The sequence below is a fragment of the Prionailurus viverrinus genome, chromosome A2, assembly GCF_022837055.1.
Source record: "Prionailurus viverrinus isolate Anna chromosome A2, UM_Priviv_1.0, whole genome shotgun sequence".
NCBI classification, from domain to species: Eukaryota; Metazoa; Chordata; class Mammalia; order Carnivora; family Felidae; genus Prionailurus; species Prionailurus viverrinus.
In genome coordinates this window covers 24955515-24979741 of record NC_062562.1, presented here as the reverse complement: position 1 = coordinate 24979741, position 24227 = coordinate 24955515, and the positions used below count along the sequence as shown (strand labels likewise).

At 37.5% G+C, this 24227-nt stretch overlaps 1 protein-coding gene and 1 pseudogene across 1 annotated transcript; both read left to right on the top strand.

Annotated features, from left to right (window-relative positions):
* The first annotated feature begins 503 nt into the window (after positions 1 to 503).
* On the top strand, positions 504 to 23030 carry ARF4 (ADP ribosylation factor 4). Its single transcript, XM_047849480.1, has 6 exons — positions 504 to 895; positions 9771 to 9851; positions 10340 to 10449; positions 16660 to 16731; positions 20059 to 20184; positions 22075 to 23030. Exons 1-6 carry the CDS (start codon positions 829 to 831, stop codon positions 22159 to 22161), a joined length of 543 nt encoding a protein of 180 aa, XP_047705436.1. The 5' UTR covers positions 504 to 828; the 3' UTR covers positions 22162 to 23030.
* Positions 16739 to 20143, top strand: LOC125160493 (centromere protein H-like; annotated as a pseudogene).
* Positions 23031 to 24227: the final 1197 nt, after the last annotated feature.

Here is a 24227-nt window from a genome sequence, read left to right as displayed (position 1 = left end):
CGACCTGGAGCGGAAAGGTCAATGCGTCTAGGCCACAGCCTCTATCTCTGCACGACAGCTTTTAACCACTTATCTCCTGGGAAAGCAGGGCCCGTCTTCACTTCTCCACTAGGGGAAGTGCCTAGTGCTGCGCATGAAACGTGTACTTTCGTGGACGGGGGAGTCCCCAGCGCGCATTCAGTTTAAGAGTAGGTCGCTCAAAGGCAGGAAGAACAGGTTCACTTCCTAACCCACAATGCACAGAGCGCCTTTCCGGAAGTAAGGACAACAGCCTCCCGAAAGTATTTATCCGGGCGGAAGCGTCTCGCCTAGACTCTGATTGGAAGTGACCAGCCAGGGCATTGTGGGACTTTGTCCGTCTCCCAGTACGCATGTGCTAACTGGCGTCGCCCCGATTGTCCACGTCCGGGAGGAGACAACTGCCAGAGAATCGCGTCCCCGAAGTTGGCCAATCCCTTTCGTGCGCAGGCGCAGTGGTTCAGGCAGCACCGGAAGCGCAGGGGGTTGGGGCGGCGGTGACGCGATTCTGTCCGCGTTGGAGGGGCCGGGCCGCCGCCGGAGTAGCCGCGGCTACCGCGTGACGTGGCATAGCAAAAGCCTAAAACGCCAGAGCCGGAGCTGCCGCGCCAGTCGTCGAGCAGGTCCTCGCCCCGTTAATTCTTGCTCTGGAGCTTCGTCCGACACGCCGGCCAGTGAGCCGTGTCTGTCGTCTTCTTTCTCCTTCAGCCCGTCTTCCTTCGCTCAGTTTGTCGGGAGAGTGAAAAGAGAAGGCCCGGGGACGCCCCAAAACCCCTTTTGCTCCTGCCCATCGCAAGTGCCACTACTGCCATGGGCCTCACCATCTCCTCCCTTTTCTCCCGCCTCTTCGGCAAGAAGCAGATGCGCATTTTGATGGGTGAGTGAGGGGCCGAGAACCGAGGGCAGGCCCCAGTAGGGATCGGGTAAGGCCGGGTGTGGGTGCTAGGGGCCGCCTTGGGGCCTGTTTGCCCCTCCGCCCGCGGTGGTGGGGGAGGGGCGGCGGGCTCGGGGTCAGGAGGAATTCTTAACGGGGAACAATGGGGCGAAAGGTGGGCGGTCGCCCCAGATCTGTGTAAAAGGACTGGACAGGGCCGCGGGGCAAGGTTTCTTCCTTGTGGCTGTGGTTTTCTCTACTTGATCTTACTGAAAGCTACACAAGATCGGGCGCAGATGTGGGGGAAGCGAACTCCCATCTCGCTAAGCCCGGAAGACACTGGCGAGGCCCATTCTGAGAGTGCGGTCTGGCTCGTCTCTTCTCCGGTGTGGGCAGCGGTCCGAAGTGAGGCAGAACAACTCTAGCCTTCCTCCTCCCCCTTTCTGCACCGTGTACACACTCTGCACACTCCAGTGGTATGTGAGCGAGCCGTCGCCAGGAGCCCGGAGCCGGCCGGGCCAGGAAGTGACCAGGCCCAGAGCGGTGGTCAGGGAGCACCCAAGGTTTCAGAAGAGTCCGGAGTCCTCAGCGCTCCCTTCGCCAAACTTCGCGCTGGATTCCATTTCGTATTTATTTCTTTTCCTTATTAATGTCCCCTTATCTTTTGGCCATTCTCAAAAACTAAATATATTTGGTTTATGCTCTTTGGTTTTCAATTGATTTTTATCTAGCTGACTAAAGTTTAATGAAAAAAAACTTTTAAAGCTATTTTTTTTTTTAAGCCGGTAACAAATTTCCAGTAACTGAACATCCTGACACTCAACTTTAGAGTAGCCTTGTTAAATGACAGTTACAAAGCGGGGTTTGTTTTTTTTTTTAATTGTTTGGGAAATAGGCTTTTAAAACACTGCTTTTCGGTGCCAGCTTTTCTGTTTTTAGTTATTCCAGCTGAGGGAGAAGAGGCTTGCATGTCACTTGGGTGATAGGAGCTACCCCTCCCCCATATTACTGTGAGTAGCCTCTACATCACAGCTAAGCTGTGTGGGCCTGAGTAATGCCACAAGGAGCCCTCTAACTTTAAACGTTGAAACTTGTCGGTTCGTTAGATTTTCCACAGTGGGGAGGAAGTTTTATTTTCTAGTTCTACTACCATTGAAAGTTTTCCAAAGCAAGAATCAGTAATTGGAGGGGTATGAAGGTTAAGGACATACACATTTAGTTCTTTTTTCACTTAACTGTTTGTTATTCCAGCTTCTTCACAGTTCGTGGAACAATTGTTAATAATTCATTCAGAAAGGTGTCCAAATGTTTTCTCTTTAAAAGTTTTTTAGATTTCATTTTTAGAGACAATTTTTTAAAGGAGGACAAGCATATTAAGTTTTTAAGGTGGCTGAAAATTGACAGTCTGAAAAGGATCTGAAGTCATTGGGAAGGACTTTGGACTGTGATAAATGAATTTCCAGGCTGTTCCTTAAAGAAATTAGTACCTAGTTGTGTTCCTGGAAATGTACTGAGTTGGTCCTTTTACTTAAGATACATTCTAAACTAATTGCTGTTTCACATTCTAAGTTTTCTGTGATGGCTAAAAGTTTCAGAGGGAGAAGAAAGGTAGAATTATGCTCTAAGAACTTTCCTAAACTTACTATATTAGAGGAGCATTTCTCCCCCTACCCCTAAAAAATAATGACTGAAAGAAAATGAAAAAGTATTTAACTTTGCAAGGGATCGAAGTCATGATTTGGAATGAACTCATTTTATGTTAAATGTTTTATTGCTCAGGTTTCCTATACTTGTTTTGCAGTTTAGTTTTGGGATAATCAGATTTCCTTGATTAAAAACACTTCAGTCACAAGGTCAACTTTTGTAGTAACTCATCAGATGAAGCATAACCTTAGAAGGATATGTGCGTGGGTAGGGAAAGAGGTGATTTGGAAGTTTGATAAATGATTTTTTTTTTTTTTGGTCTAGCTTTATGAGTGTCTGCATAAATAATCACTCTTAAGGTGAATAGGGCAGGCCCCATTCAAGTTTAAGAATTAGGAGTTAATTGGGTTCTTTTGTTGTTTATTTTCATATTAATGTTCTCTGGCAGGTATGTGGGCTTTGTTTTCCTTTATAAGGTTCACATGAAATTCATACCTTCTTGAGTAAGTGACTTTCAGACTTTATCATTTTAAAGTGTTATTGAAAGATGGTAGTAGTTAGCTCATGAGTCTGGTTTGCCAAATTACTGTTAAGTTTAAAATTTTATTCCTACACGTGTTCTCCCAGAAAGTTCAAGTAATTTTAAAAGATGTTTGAAGTTACAGCTTGTAGTTAAGTAATTAAAAACCAATACAGTGTTTCAAATGTATAGATTGACAGAAATTGTATAGTTTTTTTTTTGTTTGTTTGGGGAAATCACTCATGTGAATTATATTATTGAGCTTAAATTCAAAGATGACCAATTTCCATCTTAGATTTCTCATGTAGCCCTGCATTATCTTATTTTTAGACTGATCTCCAGTGTCTTGATCTGTGGTAAGATGTACTTTTGTAGATGACTCCCCCAAGTTTTGTTTACATGGAAAACACTAATGTAGGTTCTATAGAGGAATTATTAATCTTGCACTCTTTGAACTTGAAAGTTTCTTGCTATTGAAAAGCTGGAAAAAATGTTGCTTTCTAAAAGATTGCTAAGTACGGTATAATTTTGTATTGCCTTATATGTGACTGTGACTGTTTTTTTGGGGGGTGGCACGAGAGGTTCCTCTATTTGCCAATTTGAAAAATGTTACTAATATTTTAAATGAGGCTTCAAGCTGAGGAGTGGCATTTCATGCTTTTTCCCTAGCATATTTTGTAAATACACTTATTGTGTGATTTTTAATGTCCTCATTCTAGAAATAACATGTCCTGGGGCACCTGGGTTGCTCATTTGGTTGAGCATCCGACTTTGGCTCAGGTCATATCTCACAGCTCATGAGTTTGAGGCCCACGTCGGGCTCTGCTGGCAGCTCAGATCCTGCTTTGGATTCTGTGTCTCCCTTTCTCTCTGCCCCTCCCCTGCTCACGTTCTGTCTTTCTGTCTCTCTGTCTCTCTCTCTCAAAAATAAACGTTAAAAAATAAATAAATAAAAACAACATGTCCTTTTTGTTAAATTTTAAAAATATGAGAAAAGAATAAAGTGATAACTATAATTCCACCATTTCACTGTTGTTAACATTTATTATATTTACTTTCAGGCTTTTGAGAGGATATTTGTGTTCTCTCTTTTTGACTTAGCATATTAGCATTTTCTCAGGTCATTGGTTGAACACATAATTATCAGGCTTAAAAAAAAAGCCCTTTTGATTAGTTATGTGATTTAAGGAAACAGTAGAAAAGGCAAAAGTCTTTAGTTTGATGCCACTAGAAGCTGATACAACAATTTTTAGATGCACCTTCTGGCATTATTGCAAATGGCTTTCAGACTGATAATTTGCTGCTAATTAACACATTGATCAAAGTGCAGATACTTCTGATGTATTGGGTAGAAGTAAAACTTAAGCTTATAATAATTTTTCTTTTCACCTGGCAGCCTCGCTTTCAGGTTTGATGGTCAGACTTCTGAGGAATTAGATAAAATACCTTTTAAGATACAGTGTGTCCATCAGAGAAAACTAAAGGCAGGGTGGCAGTATATAAATATCTTTTGAGAGCTTTGGCATATACTTCGGGTTTTTTTTTTGTTTTTCTTTTAATTAAAAAGTTGAGATGCAATTCATGTAACATAAAATTTATCCCTTTAAAGTATACAATTCATAGGTTTTACTGTATTCACAAACTTGTGTCACCACCACCAGTTTTAATTTTGGAACATTTTAATCAGCCTAGAAAGACACTCTATACCTGTTAGCAGTTACTGTTCCCCTTCTTCCCCAGTTCTTTCTGCGACCAGTCATGTACTTTTAGTTTCTATGGATTTGTGTGTCCATGATAGTTAACATAATGTTACCATACAATATATGTCCTTTAGTATCTAGCTTCTTTCACTTAGCTTAATGTTTTCAAAGCTCATAGCATGTTTCAGTACTTCATTCCTTTTTATGGCTGAAGAGTAATTCCATAATATGAACATACCACATTTTGTTTATCCATTCATCATTTGACGGAAGTTTGATCGTTTCCACGTTTTGGCTCTTATGAGTAATGCTGCTGTGAACGTTTGAAAACAAGTTTTTGTATGGGCATATGATTTTAATTGTCTTGGGTTCTGTGTTAACTATATTTAACATTTTGAGGAGCTGACAAAACTTTTCCAAATCAGCTATACCATTTACATTCCCATCAGCTTTGTATGAGAGATCTAATTTCTCTATAAGACCTGTGGTATTGCATACCTGTTCTACTCCTGTGATTCTGGGGACATTTCTGAACCTTAGATGCTGTGTGTGAAAAATGGAGGATAGTTGTGAGATTTATATTATAAAAATGTATGGAATCCACCCAGTGTTGTGCTCAAAACACAGTAAGCACTCAATTTAAATTATTTTTAAATAATTGTGAAGTTGTATTTCAAGCTTTCGTGTAGAAACTTTACAAGATAAAAGAAAACATGAAGAAGAAATAATCCTATGTGAAATTTTACCCATCTGAAAATACACTTTTTTCATCTAAGTCTCTTTTTTGCATTTTTTTCCTTAAGTAAAGATCATTGGGATCTAGCATCTTTAACTTAGAATATTTTTTGCTGCTACATTTTAGTAGACATACTTTTTAACGATTGGTAAAGATTTTGGGGGTAGTTTTGCTGCTGTTAATACTTTGGTCAAAGTGCAGGTTCAGTTAAGGAGAACAAGTAATTCCAGTATATCTTTCAATACAGTGACTTGTTTATGGGGGTGGAAGGGAGGGAGGACATTACTGGAATGTACAGATTAGAGTCTTATCTTGGCTAGTTGAGAATTGGTTATAGTTTCATTTTGTGGAGAAATCTCATTGCCAAATATTGCCACATTAAGGAAATACATAAGAAATGACTAAAGTAGTGCAAAATTGTTAGATCAACACATTTTTGAGTAAAGAACTATACAGTGAGTTTTAAGTGGTGGTACACATTAATTTATGCATCTTTAATCTCGCAGTAGAAATTTCTTTTTAAAAACTTCTGCTTTGCGTTTATTACAACACTATTATTTTGGGTGCAACTCAAAAGAAACTCTTGTGATTTAAAAATCTTGTATGTGGCTGTGAGCCATTTAACTGTTGTCTACAGTTTTTAAAGTTTTACTTATTTTGAGAGAGAGAGAGCATGGTGCAAGTTGGGGAAGGGCGGCGGGGAGCGGGGGAGAGAGAGAGAGAAAGAGAGAGAGAGAAAGAAAGAAAGAAAGAAAGAAAGAAAGAAAGAAAGAAAGAAAGAAAGAAATCAATCCCAAGCAGTCTCCCTACTGTCAGGACAAAGCATGATTTGGGGCTCGATCCCATGAACCTTGATATTGTGACCTGAGATGAAACCAAGAGCTGGCCACTTAGCTGCCTGAGCCACTGAGGCACCCCACAATTTTTATTTTAAAAATAACTTGCTGAAAAAGCCTTATAGTTGCATTATTTTGTAAATACTCCTTCCCTTATTTTTTTTTATTAAAAATAATCATAAAAAATATATTCAAGTCTCTTAAAGCAGTCATCTTCCTGATAGATTCATTAGGAAATGTAACCAGTCCAACATATTAATAAAGGAAATCTGCTATTTGGGATTTTTTTTTTAAATGAAAGTAACACATGTTTATTGTGTAAAATTCTAACTGTAGAAGTAGAAGAATATTAGTTATGTACATGAGTGGGTGTAACGCTTTCATTTAAAAAAATTGGGTTACCTCTGCTTTTCTAGAACTTAAAATAGTTATATAATCATAATTTGTCTTGGGTTTCTTCCATTCACTGTTAGTATTTTTGTATTTAAATTGTTTCAGTGATGGTGTGAGGTTCAGTTTGACTGAGTTTGATTGGCATGTGCCATAGTTCTCAAACCTAGCTCATGTTCGTTTGTTCTTTCTTTTAAATAAATCTATTTTTAAATATTATTATTATTATTATTATTATTATTATTATTATTATTATTTTACGTTGGGCATGAAGCCCAACTTGGGACTTGAACTCATAACCCTGAGATCAAGACCTGAGCTGAGATCAAGAGTCTGATGCTTAATCAACTGAGCCACTCAGGTGCCCCTCGTGTTTTTTCTGATCAGTATCTCAGTTTCACTTCTTCTGACTTGGGTTTAATCATATTGTGACTTAGTTACTTCAGGGTGCATTTTACTTTATTTTAAAATTTGATCAAGGGGTGTCTGGGTGGCTCAGTTGGGTAAGTGTCTGACTTAAGGCTCAGGTCATGATCTAACAGCTCGTGAGTTTGATGCGAGCCCCGCCATCAAGCTCAGAGCCTGGACCCTGCTTTGGATTCTGTGTGTCCCTCTCTCTCTGCCCCTCCCCCACTTGTGCTGTGTATGCATGTGTGTGTGTCTCTCTCTGTTAAAAATAAACATTTAAAAACTTTTTTTTTTTTATCAAAATCACCTGAGAAGGACTCTTCCAAGAGACCGCTTTTTTGAACAAGGAACCAATCATCTTGTTCTACTCTTCATTTTCTGTATTTTTACTGAAGCTGTCATATTTGAGGCAGTTTCTTTTGTTTCTTTGTGTATATTTTAGAATTAGGTTTCCTGATTTTTTTTTGATACTGTCCCATACTCAAAAAACAAAACACCTCCTGGTGCCAGTGGTTTTTCTTATGCCTGTGAGTGAGGGCTTGGCTGCTCACTCTGACTAGTAAGTGTCATAGTATTTTGGAAAGAATAAACCTGAATATCTCAGTATGAAGAAGTAGGGAACACCGTTTGATTAGAGGACACAAGATATGAAGATATAAATTGCTTGAGTGTCCAGAGAGATCTTAAAGCTACCTTTGTAGGGTACAGAGCAGAAACGGTTGTTACGGGGCACCTGGGTGGCTCAGTTGGTTGAGCGTCCAACTTTGGCTCACGTTATGTTCTTGCTCTGCTCATGCTCTGTCTCTCTGTCTCTCAAAAGTGAATAAACGTTAAAAAAAATTTTTTTTTTTAAAAAGAAACGGTTGTTACATGGGTACAGGAGGTCTGAAATTGCCTGTGGCCTTTAGGTCTGTTTTAGGTAAGTGGGGTGATTTCTTTGTTTTTTCAACTTAATAGCATTTGTTACATGTGCCAAGTCATGCTTTGATTTAAATATTTAAAAAGCATCCTTGCTTAAATTAATACTCAGTTGAACTCATTTCAAAATCTGGGATAGTGTAAATCTAGGTGGGCAAATGTGATGTCCTTGGAACAGTGATAAATTCGATGAAGCTATTAGATATTGGCCTTTCATTTGGAAGGGTTTAGCAAACAATGTAGAATATGCAGGTTTTGAGAGATTCATACTTAGAATGAACATTTAATTTGCTCATTACTATCAATGTAATAAAGAAATATACCATCTTGTTCCAGTATGGATTTTTTTTTCTTCAGAAATAAGCACATTCTTCCCTACTTGTATCTGCCTCAAAGGAGTCATTTAAAGAATTTAGACATTAGTTACATTGGAGGTGAATATGATAGGGCTATTTGGTTGCCCAAATTAACCAATCTTGTGTTCTCATTTCTGTGCATTTGATGTAGGAATTGATATAAATTGGGGTAAAATTGGCCCCATCTTCCTTTGGAGACTAGGGCATGGTTACATATTTTTTTAAAGATAATTTTTATTCACTTTTTAATTTTTTAATATTTTTTAATGTTTTTTAATGTTTATTCATTTTTTTAAGAGACAGAGAGCATGAGTGGGGGAGGGGCAGAGAGAGAGAGAAGGAGACACAGAATCCAAAGCAGGCTCCAGGCTCTCAGCTGTCAGCACAGAGCCTGATGTGGGGCTTGAACCCACGAACAGTGAGATCGTGACCTGAGCTGAGGTTGGATGCTTAACTGATTGAACTGCTCACGCATCCCCATTTTTTGAATTTTTTAATTAAAAAAAAATTTTTTTTTAATTTTTTTTAACGTTTATTTATTTTTGAGACAGAGAGAGACAGAGCATGAATGGGGGAGGGTCAGAGAGAGAGGGAGACACAGAATCTGAAACAGGCTCCAGGCTCTGAGCAGTCAGCACAGAGCCTGATGCGGGGCTTGAACTCACGGACCGCGAGATCATGACCTGAGCCGAAGTCGGACGCTTAACCAACTGTAACCAACTGAGCCACCCAGGCGCCCCCCAAAAAAATTTTTTTTAGGGTGAGCATGCAAATGAGGGAACAGGGCAGAGGGGGAGAGAGAGTCCAAGTAGGACTCAATCCCCACCACCCTGGTATCATGATCTGAGCCGATATCAAGAGTTGGATGTTTAACAGACTAAGCCACCCAGGCGCTCCTTTATTCACTTGTTTTTGTGTGTTTTCTGATTCAGTTTGTGACTTGTGTTTTTAAAAATGAGAGTAGTTCATAGAATTAGTAAGAACTTGAATTGGAAAAAATCTTAGATTAAATGATTCAGTCTCTCCTTGTTTTATACTTAATTTCTCTGGTCTCAGTTTTCTAGAGTGACTTGTTTATAAAGGCAGTTAACTAGTTTGTGGCAAAGCAAATCTAGAGACTAGAGCCTGAGTCAGCCTGATACTCTTTTCTTTTCACTACTACATGTTGTCTCTCTAGGTCTAGAAAGAAAAACGGAAAGGCTTTGTGTAGCAAATGTTGCTCTTGGGGATCAGAAATGAAGTAACTTCATTTCTAACTCATTTGTGCCTTGTCCAGTTGACTTTTGCTTTCAAACTATGAGTTTATTGTAGAATTAATTCTTAGTATGTGCTTTTAGTCTAGATTTAAAATCTATAATGTCTTTTTCTAGTTGGATTGGATGCTGCTGGCAAGACGACCATTCTGTATAAACTGAAGTTAGGGGAGATAGTCACCACCATTCCTACCATTGGTAAGAAAGTTTACAGATGAGTTTAATTTATATCATAGTAGTATGTTATAAAGTGAAGTAGAATATGGTTTAATTTTGAAACAGTTTTTTAAGGTTTATTTTTTAGAGCAGCTTTATGTTTGCAGAAAAATTGAGAGGAGGGTACAGAGATTACCCATATACTCCCTACCCTCATGTATATATAGCTTCTCCCTTTATCAACATCACTCATTTGAGTGGTACATTTGTTATAATTGATGAACCTCATTGACACATTATAATCATCTAAAGTCCATGGTCTACCTTACGGTTAACTTTTGGTTTTGTGCATTCTGTGGGTTTGGATAAATGTCCTGTGGCATATATCTATCATTATAACTGGCTTAGATTCTTTTTAAGTTTGTTAATTATCTAGTAGGACTTTAAAAAAGCAATTCTGAGGCAATTCACAATAAAGGGGTCTATTTTCTTTATGACATTTTGCACCACTGTCTTTTTTTTCTTTGTAGGTTTTAATGTGGAAACAGTAGAATATAAGAACATTTGTTTCACAGTATGGGATGTTGGTGGTCAAGATAAAATTAGGCCTCTCTGGAGGCATTACTTCCAAAATACCCAGGTAAGGAATGCTGTACAGTTTGTATAACTTTTCTTTATATGTTTCATGCTTTAAAGTTTCTGTTACTGTCTACTATTTGACTGGGTGTTGGTGTTTACTCTGTGAGTTGGGATTCTTACCATTGCTTACGTATTCTTCAGTGAACTCTCTCACTCATGCCTTTGAAGGCTAAATTACCCAACGTGGAAGATTTACATAGCCATCATAACAATATTTTGGAAGATTAGTTGTTGGGGGGGGATGATTTTCAAGATTAAATTAGATGTCTCATCAGTAGTTCTGTTGGTTTTGTTCTTAGTCTAGAAAGTAAGGTCTGTATAACTTATCATTATGATTTTTAATGAATAAAGGGTAATTAATATTCCTTAATTTAGCCCCTTTAAGTGTTTATTAAAATACAGTAAGAAAAAAAATTAATGTAGATCTACCTTGTTGGTTTATAAGATATTTTTATATTTTCACGTAGTATATATAATGGTGGCATGGGAGAGACCTTAGTAATCCTGTAGAGTAGGAGTTCTCAAATTTGGCTACACATTAGAATTCACCTGGGGAGCTTTAAAAAAAATCCCAAAGTGCTGATTGTTAACTTGACTTGAAATTTCTGTAGATATAAACTATGTATCAGTAGTGCTTCTCAGACTTTGATGTGCATATGAATCACCTGGGTATTTACAGATCAGTTTAGTAGGGCCTGGCTAAGGCCTGATATTCTTTTTTTTTTTTTTTTTTTTAATATTCATTTATTTTGAGAGAGAGAGCACGAGGAGGGAAGGGGCAGAGAGAGGTCGAGAGAATAAATCCCAAGCAGGCTCCATGCTGCCATCACAGAGCCTGATGCAAGGCTTGAACCCATGAATCATGAGATCATGACCTGAGCTGAAACCAAGAGTCAGATGCTTAACTGAGCCACCCAGGTGCCCCAAAGCCTGAGATTCTGCATTTCTAGCAGGTTCTCCAGTGGTAGTACTGATGCTGTTGGTTTAGGACCTTACTTTGAAGAGCAAGGCTCTGTTACAATACGTTTTTTCAATAGCAGCACTGTTGACATTTTGGGCTGAGTAACTATTGTTGGCTCTCTGCATCGTAGGATGTTTAGCAGCATCCCTGTCCTCTACCCACTAGGTGCCAGTAGCAAACCCCACCCCACCCAGTTGCAGTAACCAAAAATATCTTCACATATTGCAAAATATCCTCTGGGGACACAATTGCTCCCTCATGAAAATCACTTCTCTAGGCAAACTCTTATATAGGAGCAAGCTGAAGCTTAGAATAACTTACCTAAGACTGGAGAGGTGGTTCTTGTTCTACATGTCTCTTTAAACTTGTTCCAACTCACTTGTGTTTTCTTTAAAAATTTTTTTTATTTTTTGCATTTATTTATTTTTGAGAGACAGAGTGAGGCAGGGTGCGAGTGGAGGAGGGGCAGAGAGAGAAGGAGACAGAATCCAAAGCAGCCTCCAGGCTCTGAGAAAGTGTTCAGCACAGATCCCAATACGGGGCTTGAACCCACGAACCGTGAGATCATGACCTGAGCCAAAGTCAGACACTTAACTGACTGAGCCAGCTAGGCACCCCACTCGTGTTTTCTACCACAGGAGAAGTTTCTCATCAGTTTTTGTTTATTACCGGAGTTGATAGATAACATTTTTTAAGTAATGTGTGATGTTACCAACACTTCATATGTGTAAGATTTGCACAGGTCATTCTTGGTCTCCAACTCATAAAACATTGTATGCAAGTGAGGTATATTGCCACCAGGTGGCAGTGAATACCCTCCATGAGTGGCTGGAACTACCAGGTTTAAGTAGTATGTCATGTCCAGTAAATAACATGCTTTTTTATTTAAAAATAAGAATGTTTCTGTTCGTTAGCTGTGATTAGAAAAGTTATTTTGAGGGGCACCTGGGTGGCTCAGTTGGTTGGGCTTCTGACTGGCTCAGGTCATGATCTCGCAGTTTGTGGGTTCGAGCCCTGTGTCAGGCTCTGCACTGCTTTGGATTCTCTGTCTTCCTTTCCCTCTCCCCCTTCCCTGCTTGCTCTCTCTCTCTCTCTCTCTCCTTCTCTCAAAAATAAATAAACATTTTTTTAAAAAAGCTATTTTGGTAAGAGTCACATGCTTAAAAAAACTTTATTATGGAAATTGTCAAATGTATGCAAAAGTAGGGGCGCCTGGGTGGCGCAGTCGGTTAAGCGTCCGACTTCAGCCAGGTCACAATCTCGCGGTCCGTGAGTTCGAGCCCCGCGTCAAGCTCTGGGCTGATGGCTCAGAGCCTGGAGCCTGTTTCCGATTCTTGTCTCCCTCTCTCTCTGCCCCTCCCCTGTTCATGCTCTGTCTCTCTCTGTCCCAAAAATAAATAAACGTTGAAAAAAAAAATTTTTTTTAAATAAAAAAAAAAAAATGTATGCAAAAGTAGAGAGAATAGCATATAAACTTCCACATCTCTGTTACCCAACTTCAGTTATTAGGATATAGCCAGTATTGTTTAATCGATATTCCTCTCTTATGTAATTCACCTTTTAGATTATTGTAAAGCAAGTCATAGTCCTTTCATTTAGGAAAGATGTTTTTGAAGTAAAATTAGGGATGAAGTAAAGCTTTGCTAATTCTTAATTTGTTATTCTTGACGAGAGTAACCCTAATCTTATTCTAGATTTGTTTACAATGCTTTGTAACTTACTTTTGAGCTCTTAATTGAGATTAGACCCATTCCTGGCCTCTTTAGATCACCTTATAATCAAAAGTCCAAGTATTTTTTCCTTGAGAACTCATTCCTGTAGGAGAAAGTTTTATGTGTTACCTGATGTAATCTCGGCTAAGCTCTTAACACCAGCTTTTCTAGCATTCCTGGTTAGTTCTTTTAGCTATAAAATGTAAAAGAAACCAATACCATTTAATCATGCTTGTAACTTTTTTAACAAGCCAGGACACAGTGTTTGTTGTAGTAAATTGCTCTTCCTTCATTAGACAATTCCAATTGTTTTGCTATTCTAAATAAGTAAATACTTGCCCTTCTAGGTAGTTTTTTCTTACTGTAGCGGAACTTATCTTTAGAATCCTAGCTTTTCTACATTCTTGATTCTGGGTTGTCCCAGGAAGTGAATAACTCTGAATTTATTGCTGAAATACTTCTCTCTCCCAATAGTGTTACTTTGGGACTGATAGCATTATTTTATATTTTATTTTATTTTATTTTTAATTAGCAATTTCTTATTAGCACACTTGTGTGCAGGACGCAGGGGGTGGGGAAGGCAGAGGGAGACAGAGACAGAGACAGAGACAGAGAGAGAGAGAGAGAGAGAGAGAGAGAGAGAGAATCTCAAGCAGGTTCCACACCCAGTGCCTGAGGTCATAACCTGATCTGAAATCAAGAGTTGGACTCCTAACCAGCTGAGCCACCCAGGTGCCCCTACATTTTAAAAGAGAATAAAAATGGGTTGTTAGTAATCCAGATAAAATTAGATCCCTTTTGGAGGCATTGCCTCTTCCAAAGGGTAGATTCTAAAAAGGAATGGCTTTTGGTGCACCTGGGTGGCTCAGTCGGTTAAGCGTCTGACTTCAGCTCAGGTCATGATCTCACAGTTTGTGAGTTTGAGCCCTACGTCAGGCTCTGTGCTGACAGCTCAGAGCCTGGAGCCTGCTTCGGATTCTGTGTCTCCCCCTCTCTCTGCCCCCTTCCCTGCTCATGCTCTGTGTCTCTCTGTCTCTCAATAATAAATAAATGTTAAAAAAGAAATTATAAAAAAGGAATGGCTTTTGGAATAGAAGAGGAAGGAGACAACTTTTCCTAAATGCCTGTGATAAGTCAAGTACGATGCTAGATTCTTTTTGTGCCTCTATGATTACATTTAACTGGCTTATAAAGTTGATGGCATTGTTTTATAAAAGAGGAGACATGTTCAAGGATTAGATAATTCATATAATAAGTAGTCTTGAGATTTGAATTTGGTTATCTTTCCATTATGCCATACTGGCTCTCATAGCACCAGAAGTATTTTCAATGGTTAGGATGTTTAAAATGATGGTTTCCAGCAGAGATAAAGGAAATGGGTTTGAAATTTGCTAGACCAAAGGAAATTGTTATTTAATGACCATAGCTTAAAATAAATATTTGGTAAACCTGGCAAGCTTAGTACTGTGGTGGTCCTGAGGGGTAAATAGAAAATAATGTAGCCCTTTGCCTTAAGTGGATTTTATGCTCTCAGTGGATTTAATCAAGTTACTGACATAAATAAGCACAAGACAGTTTGTGCTAAAGTGACAAATGATCAGAAATACTTCAATGGTTAGGGTTGTAGGGAGAATAATTTTTAAAGTAATCACTTTAGTATTAATAGGAATAGATTTTAACAAAACTATCAAGGTAATCTGCCCTCTCTTTCTTACTCCAGTTGAAAATTTTATACTTTTCCATTTGAAAGTTTTTAGAGAAGTCCTAACTGTTCCCTTAATTCCATTTCTTTTCTAGCATGGAATTTTAATATTTGTGAATATCAATAAGAATGGTTACTATTTTTCTTCTTGTTAAGAATTTTGTGGCTCAGTGGGTTGAGTGGCCAACTTTGGCTCAGGTTATGGTTTCGCAGTTTGTGGGTCCGAGCCTGCATCAGGCTCTATGCTGTCAGCTATCCCCCCGCACCTTCTCTGTCCATCCCTTGCTCTCATGTACACTCACTCTCTCTCAAAAATAAATCAACATTTTAAAAAAAAATTTTTTTTCAACGTTTTTTATTTATTTTTGGGACAGAGAGAGACAGAGCATGAACGGGGGAGGGGCAGACAGAGAGGGAGACACAGAATCGGAAACAGGCTCCAGGCTCCGAGCCATCAGCCCAGAGCCTGATGCGGGGCTCGAACTCAACGGACTGCGAGATCGTGACCTGGTTGAAGTCGGACGCCTAACCGACTGCGCCACCCAGGCACCCCTAAATCAACATTTTAAAAAATAAAAAAAGAATTTCATATCTGAAGGCACCTGGCTGACTCAGTCTGTGGGACTCTTGATCTCAGGGTTGTGAGTTCAAGCCCCACATTGAGCTTAACTTAAAAAAAAAAAAAAGTCTTCTTATTTGATAGGTCAACAACATTATGGAGCAGAACTGATTTTTCCTGTGAAGCCTATAAAAACTGTAGGGGCACCTAAGTGGCTCAGTTGGTTAAGCATTGGATTTCAGCTCAGGTTGTGATCTCACAGTTTGTGAGTTCAGGCCTCATGTCTGTGCTGACAGCTCAGAGCCTAGAACCTGCTTGGGATTTTGTGTCTTCCTCTCTCTCTGCTCTCCCTTGCTCCTGTTCTCTCTCTCCTTCTCTCAAAAATAGACATTAAAAAAAAAAAAACTACTGTAGGGTGCGTCTTCCCCCTCTTATTTTTTTAAAGCACTTTGTGCTTGCCTTTGACTGAATAAGCTAATTCAGTTAGTAAATTCATGGATCTTTAGAGTCTTTGGTTTATTCTTTTATCTTTTGTTCCCATCTATGCTTTCCCGTGTGAGGTAAGAGGGATAAAATTTATTCTTAGTGTAGTTGAAAAAAGTGATCAATTGGTTAAGAGTAAGATTTTTATTTTACTATTTTTTTGAATGTTTATTTTTGAGAGCGAACACAAGCAGGAAGGGGCAGAGAGGAAGGGGAGACACAGAATCCAAAGTAGGCTCCAGGCTCCGAGCTGTCAGTGCAGAGCCAAATTGCAGAGCTCAAACCCACGAACCATGAGATGACCTGAGCCGAAGTTAGACGCTTAACCAATTGAGCCACCCAGGGCCCCAAGATTTTTTTTTTTTTTTTCAACGTTTATTTTTTTGGGGACAGAGAGAGACAGAGCATGAACGGGGGAGGGGCAGAGAGAGAGGGAGACACAGAATCGGAAACAGGCTCCAGGCTCTGAGCCATCAGCCCAGAGCCGACGCGGGGCTTGAACTCACGGACCGCGAGATCGTGACCTGGCTGAAGTCGGACGCTTAACCGACTGCGCCACCCAGGCGCCCCAAGATTTTTTTTTTTTTAAATAACATGAGTTAAAATCACAAATAGTGCTCAAATCATTTTTAGTACTTAGGGCCCTGTTTTTTTTTTTTCTATTAATAAGGAGACATTGTCTTCCTTAACGTTTAACTCAGTATGGTTTTTTTGCTTGTACTTACTTATGTTTTATATTTAGTGTCTCCTTTAAAGTCAACGGTTAATAATTTATTTACACAATTTTTCCCCAGGGTCTTATTTTTGTGGTAGATAGTAATGATCGTGAAAGAATTCAGGAAGGAGCTGAAGAGCTGCAGAAAATGGTAAGAATATTTTTTAAATCTTTTGTTTGCAAGATATGTTTTTCAGGGTGACAGCGGTATTGTTAGTGGATGGTACCATACTGTGATTAGATTACAGAAATGAATTTTTCTAGAAAGAACCATGCACGTAAAAGTCTCCGGCAGACCTTTTAAAAAACACACAGAAGAGTAGCTACTTCATTAAGTTGAGAAGAAGGCTCAGCTTTTTAGAGTGCCCCATGGGTGATATATGTCTCTGGTTGAGGATGTCTCCATTAGTCCAGTCCTTTATTTAATAGATAAAAAATCTATGGTTTTGAAACTTTTGTGATGTAAGAATCTTGGTTCAAATCCCTTATTCGCAAGGTTTTGGTTTTCTCTGTGCTGTTCCTGTATAACCAATACTTTGAAATGTTTTGTAATAGTAGCCATGATAAAGAATTCTACCTGAAGGTAGTAGTATTTCAGTTGATGATGGTATTTTGGCTTTGTCATGTATCAGATTGTTTTCATACACAGTTGACCTTTGAGCAGCATGGGGATTAAGGGTGCCAGCTCAGGCCCCACCCACCCATATGTACAGTTGAAAATCCACATATTACTTTTGAATCCTCAAAAACTGCTGCTTTTCTGGGCTACAGTTTAGTGGTGGGAATATTGGCTCCTGAGGCCGCATCTTCCCATCCCAGGTGGTAGCTCTTCCTGCCAGTCACAATGGAGAAGCAGCCTGAAGAGCAAGCGGCTGCCAAGCCCTTGGACTCCAGAGCAGGAGGCGGGGAAGGCGGGCAGCACAGGCCACCGGCGCCCAGGTGGTGCAGCCCAGGGACCAAGGACCGCTCGACCCTTCTGCTCAGGCTGAGAGCACAGACAAAAAAACTCTTGGAATATACCTCAGTGGTTCATGTAAATGAAAAAAACAAAAACAAAACTCCAGTAGAACAAATCATGCAAGATAAGCAAATTGAAGCTAAAATTGAAGACCTGGAAAATTGCTTTTGAAATGAAAAAGCTTGTGTTAGACAGGATGCAACTTTCGACTGCACTTAAAAAAAATCTGGAGAAAATTAACTCCAAGTGTGCTCATGGATCACATGAAACATGTACTAAAGCTAAATTAATAATGAAATCACACCAGGAATCTGGGATTTGGAGGAAAAACTGCTTGATGTTGGGAAGAAGAGATTACAATTAAAACAAGCTTCAGAAAGTAAGCTTTTGGAAATACAGACTGAAAAGAGTAAACAGAAAGATGATTTGGGACAATATGGAAAATTCAGACAAGATAAAGCCAATACAACAAAACCTACAAATGGGACAATATGGAAAATTCAGACAAGATAAAGCCAATACAACAAAACCTACAAATGGGACAATATGGAAAATTCAGACAAGATAAAGCCAATACAACAAAACCTACAAATTAGAGATACACATTTATTCAACATATGTTCCAAAACCTCATTTAGGGAGTAAAGCAGTTGGGCAGAGGATTTTACCTTTAAAGAGCCTGTTCTATAGCTTGAGAAGAATCATACCATGATCTAATAAGAATTCCATTGTGTCATTTTTTGTTTCAGTCTTTGATAGGTCATTTAAATAGCAAATTTGGAGTAAACATTTTTTAGTGTTTTTGGAACTCTTCTAATACCTGCAGTTTTTTGTAGCTTCACGCTATAACATGAAATCTGTTGTTTTAAATATATTTAAAGTGACTGGCATACTCTAAAAGAATCTGAAAATCTTAGGGTTGGAAGGGCCCCAAAAGACCTGTAATCCAGCTTTCTGCTGAACGTGGACCTTTTTTCTGCAATATTCCTGGCAGTCCCAACTCTCAGTTGGAATGTTTCTGTGCATTTGTCCGTCAACTAAAATATTAGAAAAATTAGAAAAGGATATTCATATATCAATTTTTTTTCAACTGTCAGTTGTATTTTATTGAAATAAATCTCATTTTAGATTTATCTCACACACAAAAAAACTTAAGTAGTAATATAGTAATAGCCTACTGTTGACCAATAACAGTTAACACATATTTCAAATATTGTATGTATCATATACCAGATTTTTACAACAAAGTAAGCTAGATAAAATTGCTAAGAAAATTATAAGAGAAAATGTGTTTACAGTAATGTACTGCAAAAAATCCATGTATAAATTGACCTACACAGTTCAAACCCAAGTTGTTCAAGGGTCAGCTGTATTTATATTGTGAAAATTTATTGAGGAATCTTGCTAGAGGCACCTTGTCATGGTTTCATGGTGTAGCCATAAAATATTTATTGAAATGAAGTCTTAATTCTCATTCATTACTTCTAAGACTGTAGTGCAGTTTGTAAAGCCATTGTGCCAATAGATGTGTAACTAAGTCACTGGTAGTTTGTCTGATGAGTTAAATATCACCCCTTCTACTCTTTTTGTAAACAGCTTTATCAAGATACAATTCACATACCATAAACTTCACTCATTTAAAATGTGTAAGTTACTGGTTTTTAGTATACAAAATTATGCAAACATTACCACAGTCTACTTTTTTAGAACATTTTCATTGACCCAGAAAGAAATTCTCTAGAACTCTTCTCCATTCCTTCCCCTACTCCACCCCATACCCCCAGCCCTTACAACCACTGATTTACTTTATATGTGTATATGCCTATTCTAGACATTCATATAAATAGAATCATACAATATGTGGTCTTTTTAACTTTTCGTTACTTTTCACTTAGCATAAGTTTTCAGGGCTGGTCCATGTTGTGTCATGTGTCAGTACTCATGCCTGCCAGCTTCTATATACTTTTACTTATTACTTATTTACTCTTATATTATTTCCTATTGTAATATACTCTTGTGTTCTTGTATTTTTCATGATACTGCTAATACCATAATCATTGTTTTGTTGTCCTACTGGTGTATGGTCCAGCTGGCTGGAAAGGAATACAAGTCCAAATAGAATCCTCTCAGTAACTTTACTACTGAGTACCATAAGATTCTGCCGTAAATACATATTCCCATTTGTGTTTCTGGTCCTTGCCAATCCTGACTCTTAATGGATGATCATGAAAGCTGAAATAAATGATTTACTTTAATGGAGTGCAGGATAATTGGCTTGAAAAATAGTTTTGCTTTACTTGAAAGGCATATGATTATTTGCTTGGGATTTAAAAATTGAAGGATATGAGGTTTAAGTTGTTAAGCGTGTATGAACTTCATGTAGTGAAATTATGTTGATGTTTAATAATGTATTTAATGTTGAATAAGTGATATATATAGGAAGACAGTGTTTTCCCTCCTTTGTGACAATAATTGAGTTCCAGTTTGTTAGTTGTTAAACTCTCAGCTTTTAATTTCCAGCTTCAGGAAGATGAGTTGCAAGATGCAGTGTTGCTGCTTTTTGCAAACAAACAGGATTTGCCAAATGCTATGGCCATCAGTGAAATGACAGATAAATTAGGTCTTCAGTCTCTTCGTAACAGAACAGTAAGTATTTGGAGATTTGTATTAACCTCCTATTAGAATTAATAGTTTAATTGTTTAAGCACGTATTCAGTTTAAATACATATTAATTGTCCCTTTTGAATAGATAATGAGCACATCATTTAAAAAAATACAGTAATATACTCTTGCTTACAGATACGAGTCCTTTCAGGCTTTTGTAAGTGCGTGTTCAATTTTAAACTACTTTAATATCTTCTCCATTTTTTAACATTTAATATTTATCCTTTAAGGATCCAAATGTTCAGATACCTTTATTTTGATTTTTATTAACTTTACCCTCAAACCATTTAGTATTGATAAATACTTTATGAGAAAATTGTACTTGATGAGAATTATGTAAAGATTATTGATATTGTTAATTTTAATTTAAAATCTTTTAAATAGCTTTGCAGCAAGTATTTTGTAATTTGGTTTTCTTATTAAAACTGCAGTATTTCTGAAAAAAAAATGTTTTAAAAAAAAAACTGCAGTATTTAGCAGCCATATTTTAGATAATACTATTTTTTACTGTTTGCCTGTTAACATCAAAAGCTTGTGAACTATAATTATGACATTAAACAAGTTTTGAATTTAAAATTATAAGAGGGGTGCCTGGGTGGCTCAGTTGGTTGAGTGTTTGACTTTGGCTCAGATCATGATCTCGTGGTTCATGGGTTCAAGCCCTGCGTTGGGTTCTGTGCTGACTGCTCAGAGCCGGAGCCTGCTTTGGATTCTATGTCTCCCTCTCTCTCTTGCCCAGCCCCCACACCCCTTGTGCTCTGTCTCTCTCTCAAAAATAAATAAGCTTTAAAAAAAATTATAAGAAATGTTATACTTGTTCTCCAGTAGCTTGTTTAGGTCAGTGATTTAAATACTGGGAAAACACAATATACTGTTTTATATATAAAGATATCACAAACTATAGTGTGACTTCTGCCTTACAAGGTTTTTACTAAGTTGTCAACAAGGTAAATACTGTGCTGTGGCAATAACTGTATAGTATGTTTGAGATGTCCCAGGATGATTTAAACAAGATAAACTGTAAATGCTACCAGTTTCCAGTGCTGTGCAGATAATAATTTATGCCTTTTCCCAGCCTTCTAGGTTTCTGGGTGTTTGATATTCAAATAATAATTGGTAGCATTGTATACTTGCATTGAAGTTGGCAATATTAAAGCGAAGTCTTTATTGTAAGGTAGAATAAAACTAGTCAGTAAAGAAAAGTATTAAAAATAAACTATCCTTCAAGGTAATGAAATTGCTTTCTAGATCTTTTTCTTGTTCTTTGTTAGCTTTTCATGGTATTTCATGGAGTTACTGAGATATAATTCATTACCAGTTTAAAAAGTGGAACTTTTTAGAATACATGAGACTACATACAGATAGTGAAGTTATCTGAAAAGCCTGTCTCTATCAGCAGCTCCTACTTTTTTCAAAATTTTGCCTTCTGTACTTTGAACTTAGTTTTATGGGAAACGAGGGTTATAAGGACCTGGTGGGTACTTAGTTACTAATCTTCCTATGAATGTTCTTTTCGGATTAAGGACTAGATCATTGATTAAATCTAATAATGAATCAGTAGGAGTAGATTTAAATGTGGCAAGAGTTTGTGAGAAGCATGTATTAGAACACTCCTAATCAATAGTTAGTGAGACCATTATAAAATTAAACATTTGTAAGATGCAAACTTTAATGTATTTATGCCATTATTCCTTTAGTTTTAGATATTAATTTTTTCATTTACTTTTTTCCTATACATTTATGGTAACTGCTGACTAAATAATACCTTGGGCATTTGGGAGGAAGTATTCAATTTTCTGATTAAGAAATTTTAAAGACTGTGGTTATATATAGTATTCTGTTAATCACGTATTTTTTGTTCTTTCTTTACAGTGGTATGTTCAAGCCACTTGTGCTACACAAGGAACTGGTCTGTATGAGGGACTTGACTGGCTGTCAAATGAGCTTTCAAAACGTTAAATGAAACTGGATATCTAACCAAGGACACATTTGATAGAATTGGTCTAGGCTTGTTACAACAAAATTAGTTTGCATCTTGGTTATTAAACAGTATCTGGGACTGGTTTGGGCAGAATATTACAGCGTTTAAACTTGTTTTGTTGCCAATTATTGTTTGCCAAGTATAATATTGCTATTAAGCAATATGCTTGGTTTTAAAGAAATTCTCCTTAACTTGGGAAAAAAAGTGTCCTCTTTTAATTTTATTTCTCTTAAGCCTAAATGCCTGGACATAGCTATTGTGACACCTTTAAATAAATCCGTTTTGAATGTTTTTTGAGCCCACAAGAAATAACGTTTTAAAGTTATCCCCTTGCTACTTTACTGATACCTTTATCATTCCTGGGACAGTCTGCTGATTTAAAAAAATGTAGCATTCCATTTGTATTTATTTTTCTCCCTTGCCAAAAAGATTTTCTAATCCTGCTTGTACCAGCCAGGGAAATGCTCCAAAACACTATTCAGATCTCTTGCACTGAGGACCTTCTATTTTCTCCCCATTATTGAATCCTGGCTTTTCATCAGCCAAGCTTACCTTAGTGTGGTTTGGATTTGATAGCTAATTAGTTCTGTGCTGGTTGCAAAGAGTTCATATTGAGATGATTTTTTAATACCCAGCAGATTGTCTTCCATTATATTGTATCTTTTTTATGTTGCATGTTGCTTTTTGGTATCAGCCTGACTCTTTGCCCAGTATATGATAGTTCTGCTGATGTTTTATTGTTTATTGGTGAACATATCTTCATTAAGAGTTTTTGGAAAACTCATCAAACTCAGTAAGTTTTCTTCATAACCCATTTGGAATTCTTCCTAATAAAATGATAAAAATATGTTATTGTGTGTGTTCTTTTTGAGTCTTGAAGATGTTTGAAATGGATTTTCTTATTTAGCGAAGTTAATTTGAATATATTACATTTTGTGAACAGTAATCCAGGTCTCCGTGAATTTAATTGTTTACAGTGGAAATAAAATACAGGTTGCTATCATGTATATAACAGTGTGATGGGGAGCAACTTCAAATTTTAGTTTCTTTTAATAAAATAGAGTTTGACATTGTACATTTCTAAACTCAGATAAGGAGGCAAAAGCTGTAATAAAATGAACTGCCCCAAAAGCATGTATGCATGTGTTTTGTTTCACAACCGATGTTAGCTTTTAAAAAATGCAAGTGCTGTTTGCATGGCAGACTACAGACTGTTAGTGATGCTGCTCTCCTGTGTAGAAGAGTTCACAAGCACTTTCCTTTTTGGCTTCACCTCTTTCAGAACTTCTACAGAGAGCTGCATGTGACTAATTCTTTGTTAATAAGGCAATAAAGGTATATATACTTCATTAACTACATCTATTAAGTTATTAAGGACTCAACTTGGTAACCTTATGACTTAGTTTTTGTCTAAAATGTTTTATGTATTTTATAAACCTTAAAAAAAGTTCTTAGTGGCTTGTATAGATTCAGATAAATTTGTAGATTGAAATTTTATTTTCAAACCAAATATATGCTAGTAAAACATATTTTTGAATAATAAAGTGTTGGATCAAGTGAAAGGAAATTAGAATTAAGTACTTGATGATTGACATACAGGTTACTGGGGTAAAGTGTTTAACATGGATCACTTGATACAAGTGTAACTTCATTAGCTCACTGGGTGAATTCTCCCTTCTCTCTGAATAAGAAAGGTATTATTTCTTGTTGGATAAAACTAAGATATGGTGTAGTATGTGTAGTTCCTGGGGTTCAACTAGGAGATACTAAACTTTGAATGGGTTCACCGTTATGATCATAGTTAAATCACCACTGTATTAATTTTTAAAGCAAGTCCAGGATGCTTTCACGGACTCTGAAAAAGGAGTAAAGAGAATCCATATAATCTTATTTGTGATGTAAAGGAACTCTTATTATCGTTGTAAATGACTGCATTAAGAAACTAAAATTGCCTAATTTTCACTAAATGGGCTAGATTTGCAAGATTGCCTTTTTTTTTTTTTTTTAAGAAAACATTAACTTGGTAACTTGGCATGTTTTTTAC